General features: G+C 47.6%; 1 protein-coding gene across 1 annotated transcript in view; it reads left to right on the top strand.

The window, feature by feature from the left end:
• The window catches only part of RECK (reversion inducing cysteine rich protein with kazal motifs), a 101,754-nt gene extending 94,118 nt beyond the window's left edge, over positions 1 to 7,636 (top strand). The window contains exons 13-16 of the mRNA XM_007947004.2: positions 884 to 1,094; positions 5,912 to 5,985; positions 6,177 to 6,332; positions 7,415 to 7,636. Coding sequence (XP_007945195.1) covers positions 884 to 1,094; positions 5,912 to 5,985; positions 6,177 to 6,332; positions 7,415 to 7,636 — 663 coding nt within the window. The remainder of the gene's footprint in view (positions 1 to 883; positions 1,095 to 5,911; positions 5,986 to 6,176; positions 6,333 to 7,414) is intronic.
• The last annotated feature ends 1,635 nt before the right edge of the window (positions 7,637 to 9,271 follow it).

Genomic DNA, 9,271 nt, shown 5'->3' with positions numbered 1-9,271 from the left:
TATCACTACGGAAGTAGATTGCCCAACCTTCCTTCTGAGGAGTGGCTGGTGGGTTTGAACTGCCAGCCTTCTGGTTAGCAGTCCAGTGCCCTAGGAACGATGTCACCAGAGCTCCACCAGCTTATTTCTTGATCTGTTGGGGTCGTAGAATCTGCATTTAGTTAAAAATAAATAACCATGGGGACAGCTCCTGTTGGGGACATCCCACGTGCACCGTGACCTGTGTGCTGGCCCCTCTTCCTGAAGCCTTCCCACATCCAGGCCCAGACCACCACACCCCGCCAACAGCTGACGTGACTGCTTCTCGTTTCCTGCTTCATGGTCAGGGGAATCCCTTCAGCTTGCCTGCCCAGGCTTGTCTCCCTCAGAGCTTCAGTTCCAGTGGCGTTTGCCCCTTCCACGGGGAAGCCCCGGTCTTCTCTTCCTCTGCTCCCCTCCCTGGCTCTGACTTTTCTCAGCGAGGTCCTGGGCCAGCTGATGGATCCACAGCCTCTCTGTCCCACTCTTGGTCTCCCCAGTCTTCCCTCAGGTATGAGAGCTTTCTCCTCCCCACCCAGCATGAAAGGACATGGCCCCACATCTGCATGAAGACTGAGCCACTTTTCTTGAAACAGGCACATCTGGGGCACTGACAGAAGTCTGGAGGGAGAATCAGGTCACATGAAATGAGCACCTGAGTCTTAGGCTGAAAAAGTAGTCTCTTCCACTCTTCGTGGGACATCCTTAGTGTCTCCATTCAGCCCGGCTCAGGAGCATAAGAGGGTCCCTGGAATTCATTCCTGCATCATTTTTCTTCCTGAAAGTAGGGAGGCCTGCTCTGTACCCCGGGTTAGGAAAAGCATCCTAGAGGTTTCCGGCTCAAGTGTGCTTTGTTTGCTCCCAGCCCTTCTGCAGAGCCACAGAGCCTGTGTGCGGACACAATGGGGAGACTTACAGTAGTGTGTGTGCTGCCTACTCGGACCGGGTGGCCGTCGATTACCACGGACCCTGCCAGGCCGTTGGGGCCCTCTCAGAGCACGGCTCTGTCACCGAGTGCGCTGCTGTGAAGTGTCCTTCGCTCTCAGCGACTGGGTGCAAACCCATCATCCCACCCGGTAGGCTGACAGACGGCATCACTCGGGGCTGCCCGGACAACACTGGGCTCTCTTAGACATCACCTGGGCCAGTGGTATTAAAACAACAGGGCGAACTTTTCACCAATAAAACCTTAGAGCACCAGTTTATCAACAGATAAAGAGGTGTTTTAACAACTAAAATTATGCTTCATTTTTATATGTTTTCTTGTTATAACAATGAATGATGAGTTAGTAATTAACAAATAGTGATTAAAGTCATTTTATGAACATGAACATTTAAAATGGGGAGAGACAGAGGTAGTCATTGTGTCTTAGACTAGCCTCAGCATCTGATTTAATTATTTTGATTGAAGAGAATCAGGAAAGCCTTGCTTGGCACAGGCAGCTGTGAGCAGCAGCAGGTGTTTTAAGCAGTCTACCTGTAATCTCACACTTGACTTGAACGGAGGGGGCAGAAGAGGCTTTATTCTGAGTCTGCACAGAACACGTTAGCCTGGAGCCAAGGTCATTCTTTCATATCCTCCATCATTCATCAAATAGTTACTGAGCTTCCAGGAGATGACAGACACTTTATAGGCACTGGAGACCCAGCAGTGACCAAAGCAAAGGCTCTCCCCTCCTGGAGACCACGTTCTGAGGAAGGAGACTGACCAGACTCAGGTTACTGTGTGAATGCATGTAGTCAGATGGCAACAAGCAGGACAGAGTGAAGCAAGGGAACAGGGAGGGTCCGGGTGGGGAGGTTGCCGATCTCTCGGGTTAAAATGTGATACCGTGTTACATTGGACTGTGCCACATTTGTTACAGCTTTTTGACAGTTTAAAGTAATTTTTAAAATTAAATTTGAATCAGACACTTGTGGATCCCCTGAGACCCCAACTCCCTCATTTTGCAAAAGGAAACACAGGCCCCAGGGAAGCACTGTCCAGGCTCACTCAGCAGGGTTGAGGCAGAGCAGGGGCAAAGCCCCACATCTCGAAACACCAGCCCTCTTGGTGCTGTCTTCCCCACCACGGCCCCTTCCGAGAAATGGTAAAGGGTGAGAGCAGAGCTGTAGGAAGGATTTGGATGAAAACAAGGCAACAATGGGATGGCATTGAGGGCAGCATTAAAAAAAAAAAATACTGGAAAGATCGGAACCCTCGTACACTACTGGTGGGACTGTAAATGGTACAGCCACTGCGGAAAACAGGATGGCACTTCCTTAAATAACTGGAAATAGAAATGTCATATGATCCAGCAATCCCACTGCTAGGTAGATATCCTAAAGAAATAAGAGCCGTGACATCATAAGATTTATGCACACCCATGTTCGTCGCAGCACCATTCACAATACCAAACAGATGGAAACGACCTAAATGCCCGTCAGTGGAGGAATGGATCAACAAACTATGGCACACAGACACAATGGAATGCTATGCAGTGCTGAAGAACAGTGATGAATCTGTGAAGCACCTCATGATATGGATGAACCTAGAGGAGCTTCCAGACTAAGGGAGGAAGGCTGGGAAGAAGGATGGAGCCATCCACTGCTGAAAAAAGTGACCACTGAAAACCTTATGAATCACAGTGAAACACTGTCTGATATATTACTGGAAAACTTTATCAATAGCCATGAAACGTTGTCTGATACAGTGCCAGAAGGTGAACCCCTCAGATTGGAAGGCACTCATGACTAAGGAAGAGCTGCCTCTTCACAGTGGAGTCAGCCTTAATGACATGGATGGAGTAAAGCTTTAGGGACCTCCATTTGTTGATGGGGCATAACTGAAAATGGGAAGAAACAGCTGCAAACATCTATTAATAATCTGAACTTGTACAAAGTATGAATCTAGGAAAATTGGAAGTTGTCAAAAATGAAATAGAATGCATAAAGATCAACATCCTAGGCATTATTGAGCTAAAATGGACTGGTGGTGGCCATTTTGAAGCAGACAACTATGTGATCTACTATGCCGGGAATGACAAGTTGAAGAGGAATGGCATCACATTCATTGTCAGAAAGAACACTTCAAGCTCTGTCTTGAAGTACAAGCTGTCAGTGATAGGATGATGTCCATATGCCTACAACAAATACCAGTTATACTATTCAAATGTATGCACCAACCACCAAAGCCAAAGATGAAGAAATTGAAGATTTTTACCAAATTCTGTAGTCTAAAACTGATCAAACACGCAATCATGATGTGTATTACTGGTGATTGGAATGCAGAAGTTGGAAACAAAGAAGAATTATCGGTAGTTGGAAAATATAGCCTTGGTGATAGAAATGACACTGGAGGTTGCATGATAGAATATTGCAAGACCAGTGACTTAATTCATTGCAAATACCTTTTTTCAACAACGTAAATGGTAACTATACATGTGGACTTCTCCAGCTGGAATACACAGGAATCAAATCACCTATATCTGATGGAGAAGCTTAGTATCTTCAGCCAAAACAAGGCCCTGAGCTGACTGTGGTACAGACCATCAGTTGCTCATATGCAAGTTCATGTTGAAGAAAATTAAAACAGGTCCACGAAAGCTAAAATAGAACCTTGGTTGTACACCACTTGAATTTAGAGACCATCAGAAGAATAGATTTGACACGTTGAACACCTGTGACTGAAAACCAGGTGAGTTGTGGGATGACATCAAGAACATCATACATGACAAAAGCAAGAGGTCATTAAAAAGATAGGAAAGGAAGAAAAGACCAAAATGGATGTCAGAAGAGGCTCTGAAACTTGCTTTTAAATGACAAGTAGCTAAGGAAAGTGGAAAAAATGACAAGAAAGAAAAAAAAGCCTTGAGTGGCAATACTGAAAGAGACTGTAAGCAAAATTTTGAATGGTGCAGGATGCATCAAAGAGAAGATGGAAGAATTACATAGAGTCACTGTACCAAAAAGATTTGGTCAATGTTCAGCTATTTCGGGAGGTGGCATATGATCAAGAGCCAATGGTATTGAAAGAAGACGGCCAAGCTGCATGCTGTGCTGGAGACACTCACTCAGTTGTGCCAAGAAATTTGGAAGTCGGCTCCCTAGCCAACTGACTGGAAGAGATCCATATTTGTGCCCATTCCAAAGAAAGGTAATCCAACAGAATGTAGAAATTACAAACAATATCATTAATAGCACAGGCAAGTAAAATCTTGCTGAAGATAATTCAAAACTGGTTGCAGCAGTATTGACAGGGAACTTCCAGAAACGCAAAGTGGATTCAAAAAAGGACATGGAATGAGGGACATCATTGTTGATGTCAGGTGATAGATCTTGGCTGAATGCAAAGAATACCAGAAAGATGTTTACTTGTGTTTCATTGACTATGCAGAGGCATTCAACCATGTGGATTGTAATAAATTATGGATAACACTGCAAAGAATGGGAATTCCAGAATACTTAATTGTGCTCATGAGGAACCTGTGCATAGACTAGGAGGCTGTCATTCAGTCAGAACAAGAGGACACTGCATGGTTTAAAATCAGGAAGCATGTGTCAGGGTTGTGTCCTTTCAGCATACTTATTCAATCTGTATGCTGAGCAAATAATCCAAGCAGCTGGCCTATATGATGAAGAACGTGCCATCAGGATTATAGGAAGATTCGTTAATAACCCGCGAACGCAGACAACACAGCCTTGCTTGCTGAAAGTGAAGATGACTTGCAACACTTACTGATGAAGATTAAAGACTATAGTCTGTAGTATGGATTATACCTCAACATAAAGAAAACAAAAATCCTCACAACTGGACCAATAAGCAGCATCACGACAAATGGAGAAAAGATTGAAGTTGTCAGAGACTTCATTTTCACGTTGCTCCACCATCAACACCGTGGGAAGCAGCAGTCAAGAAGAATCAGATGTGCTGTTGCACTGGGCAGTTCTGCTCTTTAAAGTGCTGAAGAGCAAAGATGTCACTTTGAGGACTAATGTGCCCCTAACCCAAGCCATGGTGTTTTCAGTCGCCTCGTATGTGAAAGCTGGACAGTGAATAAGGAAGACCCAAGAGTTGACACCGTTGAGTTGTGGTGTTGGTGAAGAATACTGAAAATACCATTAATTGCCACAGGAACGAACAAACCTGCCCTGGAAGTGCAGCCAGAATGTTCCTTGGAAGCGAGAAGGGCCAGACGTTGTCTCACCCACTTTGATCATGTTGTCAGAAGGGACCAGTCCCTGGAGAAGGATGTCATGCTTGGTAAGGTGGAGGGTCAGTGAAGAAGGGGAAGACCCTCAAGGAGACGGATCGACCCAGTGGCTGCAGCGACGGGCTCAGGCACAGCAGGGACTGTGAGGCTGGCGCGGGACCGGGCAGCGTTTCGTTCTGTTGTGCACAGGGTCGCTGCGAGCTGGGGCCAACTCAACGGCACCTGACAACAAGAACAGAAGACATTGTGCTGAGTCAGATTAGTCAGTCACAAAAGAACAAACACTGTGTCGAGACCACTACTGTAAAAAGTCAAGAAAAGGTTTACACCCAGAAAGAAGCATTCTTGGAAGGTTACCAGGGGTGGGAGCGGAAAGGAGGGTCAGTCAGTAACTAGAGGATAGATGTGTATTAACTTGGGAGAAGCAAAGGCAACATGCAGTGGGGGGAGGCCGACTGCCAACGATCAAGGTCAAGGGGGACACTGGGAGCAGCACAAGCATTAAAGGCACCAGGACGGCAGAGGCAGCAGGCAGCTCCTGCATCCCACGCTAGGCAGGGAAGTCCCGAGCCCCTGAGACAAGTGCAGTCTCAGGAAGGACGGCAGTGACACTCAGCACGGAGTGGTGGCCTGTTTGTACCAGCCATCTTGAATTTGGTTTCTGATCCTGAACGTACGTAAAGATGATTTCTTTTCAACAGGTGCGTGTTGCCCGTTATGTGCTGGGATGTTAAGAGTTTTGTTCGACAAGGAAAAACTGGACACGATTGCTAAGGTAAACTGCCTTGTCTCCCAGCTGCTGTTCGGATGTTCTTGCTACACCACGCAGGAGAATTCCGCCCAGCAGAGCTCTGTTGAGCTTCCTTGGTCAGGGTTCTCCTTGGCTGGCAGCCGGGAGCGAGGCCACTAAGGCAGGTACAAGGCATTCTTCCTTCTCTTCAGGGAATGTAAATTTTTTCTTTCCAGGTGACAAACAAAAAGCCAATAACGATTCTGGAAATACTTGAGAAAGTCCGCATGCACGTGTCCGTGCCCCAGTGCGACGTGTTTGGCTACTTCAGCATCGAGTCCGAAATTGTCATCCTCGTCATCCCGGTTGATCAGTGTCCCAAAGCTCTGCAGGTGGGTTCAGTGGGTCTGGGAGGCCACCTTCTCCTTTTTTAATTTGGGGGCTTTAGGAGGAGGGTCGGCACAAAGCAGGGTCCAGAGAAGGCTCGGGTAGTGGAAGGGGGAGCTGCCCGGCGAGCACTGCTCTAGGCGGCTGGGCCGGGTCCACGTTTGAACGCCAGGGAGCCGGAGGAGGAGAGCGCAGGGTACCGCGGCTCTGTGATTGCCGGGCTGGAAGGGAGCTGAGAAGCCATTGGGTCCTGGGTGCTTGTTGGACCACTGACGTGGCCAAGGCCCAGAGAGGGCGGGGCTGGCACGGTGACGCAGTGACAGGGCCAGAGTAGACACCAGTCTCCCAAATGAGTCCCCTGCGGAGGGAAACCCCACCGAGCTGGGTCTGTGGGTCTGCTTTCCCTCCTCACAGTCTAGTGGGCTGTGGGAGCTCCCTCACGAAGGCCCAGATTTCAGCATCTAAGTAGCGAGGGCTCCAGTGAAGGGGGTGCATGCCAGTGGTTTCTCACCTGCCATCCTGAGCCTCAGTAACAAATGGTTTCATCCTCATTTTTAAAGAGCAGTTAAAAGTCAGTTCCCTGCAGCTGTGTTTAACCATGTCGGGACTTTCTGTGTTCCGGTCCGCTCCCTGTCCACACATAGAGTGTGGGTAAGAAGTGACAGCCTGTGAGACAGTGAGAACAGGTTAGGGTGGGGACCCGGTAGGTCACAGTAGGTCGTGGTAGGTCACGGCACATCACTGCTCCTCTGGTATGATTCCCAGTGTGCTGCTACTGCTATGCAGTAAATGGGACTATAGTGAACTGTTGCTTTGCAGTTGACTGCTAACCAGAAGGTTGGTGGTTCAAACCCACCAACTGCTCCGTGGAAGGAAGATGTGGCAATCTACTTCCGTAAAGATTTACCGCCTTGGAAACCCTCTGGGGGTCACTGTGACTCAGCATTGACTCAATGGCAGTGAGGTTGGGTTTTCTTGGTTTGGCAAAGAAAGGGCCGAGGAGAGCGCGTTTCCCCGAGGCATCGCCATTGTGGAATTCTGTGCAGCTGACCACGACCTTCTCACGGGCTCTGTGGTTCCCGCTCAGATCGAGGCCTGCAATAGAGAAGCAGAGAAGATCGAATCCCTCATCAACTCTGACAGCCCCACTCTGGCGTCGCACGTCCCCCTCTCCGCCCTCGTCATCTCCCGGGTCCAGGTCTCCAGCAGCGTGCCGGCGGCCGGCACCAGGGCCCGAGCTCCGTGCCGCTGCTGCCTCCTCCTCTTCAGCCTGGGCCTCGCCTCCCCCCTGCTGTGGCCACAGAACTGACCGCCCACGAGAGGCGCCGCCGTTCCCTGCTCAGAGTCCTCTGCTTGGGGAAGGGCGTGGAAGTGCTGGCTTGTGACTGAGGAGTGGCCGATGAAAGCACGTGTCTCCTGTGCCCACCACAAAGTAGTCTCCAAATCTACCAGTACAGGTAGGATTGGGTCGGGTTTCTACAAATGTGAAAACACATGCCTTCAAACACTAGTGTATCTTTGTGGCGGATCACTGCCTTCTGGTTTCCATTTCGCTCATTAGCTGGGCCTCCACTCTAAACAAATGCAGTGTTTGTAAATGAGAGAACTGATCACTTTTTAGAAAGGTTACTCGCTTTACTACAGGTTTCATGTCACAGAGACTTCCTTTCCGTCTCTTTAAGTATTAAGGTTCCCGTGTGTGTGTGTGTGTGGGTGTGGGTGCGCATGTGCACACTCGTGCGTGCGTGTGGATGATTGCCTACTCTGTCCAGAAGCAGGGGTCACAGTGAAGAGCTCCTGCTATCTGAGTATAACATCAACAGAAAGCATCTTTGAAATGGTAATGTCAGGTATCAGTCAGATTTAAATTAATTCCCAGAAATTTAATTTGGGAACTCACTGGTCATGTGAAGCAGAAGCAAGCCGACCAAGTGGTACTCTGGTAATTATCTGTTGTGAGTGACCATCTCACCTGTCACTGATGCGGATCTGTGACTTTTGTAAAAGGGAGACGTTGTACCACCTCGAGGCTCCTTGCCTCATGCACCTTGGGTCCCCCAGGTGTGCGTTCTTAGCTGTTCGTCTGAGTTCGGGTGGAGTTTCTAAATATCAATCTTTAAACCAATTGCTGCTACTTAGCTAAGGAGCCCCAAAAAAGGTGAAAGAATTAGTATTCCTGTAAATAATACATGACTTCCCGTTTTATTATGAAGAAGGTAAATAGCCATCCCTGTAAAATGACAATCACGTGTGTTAGCCCAGTGCTGTCCTTTCAGGAAGACACACTTGCTTTCGGTGATATGCACAATGTAGATAAATGTCCTGTCTGCCTTTTTTTGATACAAAATTACAGAGAGTTATGGTTTATCTATTTAAAATGTCAATCTGAGTATTAAAGCGTTTGCGTGATGTCTAAGAAACTGAATGCTTTGAATATGTTTCCCAGTGGGACATAAGCTATTTGATATAACACTTCTTGTATATATGCACCTGAACGTACATTTTACATGAAGTATCTTGTTCAGTATTATAACCTGTACCTTCTGTACCTTCTGAGACACATGGGGATATGCTTATTATACCAAAATGTTGAAAGTGGGCACTTAAAGCTTCCACATGTCTCGGTGCTGATGTAGCATGTTGGTTGCAATTGATTTCTCTTATCAGTGTCTTCAATGCAATCTACTGGAGAGCTTTTCTATTTTAATAAAAATGATTTTATATGATCATGCATGTGTATTTGCAAATAGTGTGGACATTCAAAAATTAAACCATTGATCACCCTTGGGTGAGCTGTGTCCTCGGCTCTGGAAAGAAGTGTCTTAAGCCAAGGGCCCTGTGAGAACGTGGCGTAGCACAGAGTAGCAGGCCGGAAGAGCAGGAGAAAGGGGTAAAACCCAGTCACTAGTGCTCAGACGGCTCCCTTGTTACCCTCCTGAGAGGG

The sequence above is a fragment of the Orycteropus afer genome, unplaced genomic scaffold (assembly GCF_000298275.1).
Source record: "Orycteropus afer afer isolate SDZICR_OR568_19922 unplaced genomic scaffold, OryAfe1.0 scaffold00174, whole genome shotgun sequence".
In the NCBI taxonomy this organism is placed as follows: domain Eukaryota; kingdom Metazoa; phylum Chordata; class Mammalia; order Tubulidentata; family Orycteropodidae; genus Orycteropus; species Orycteropus afer.
The sequence above is the reverse complement of the archived record's forward strand: the minus strand, read 5'-3'. Positions and strand labels throughout refer to the sequence as shown.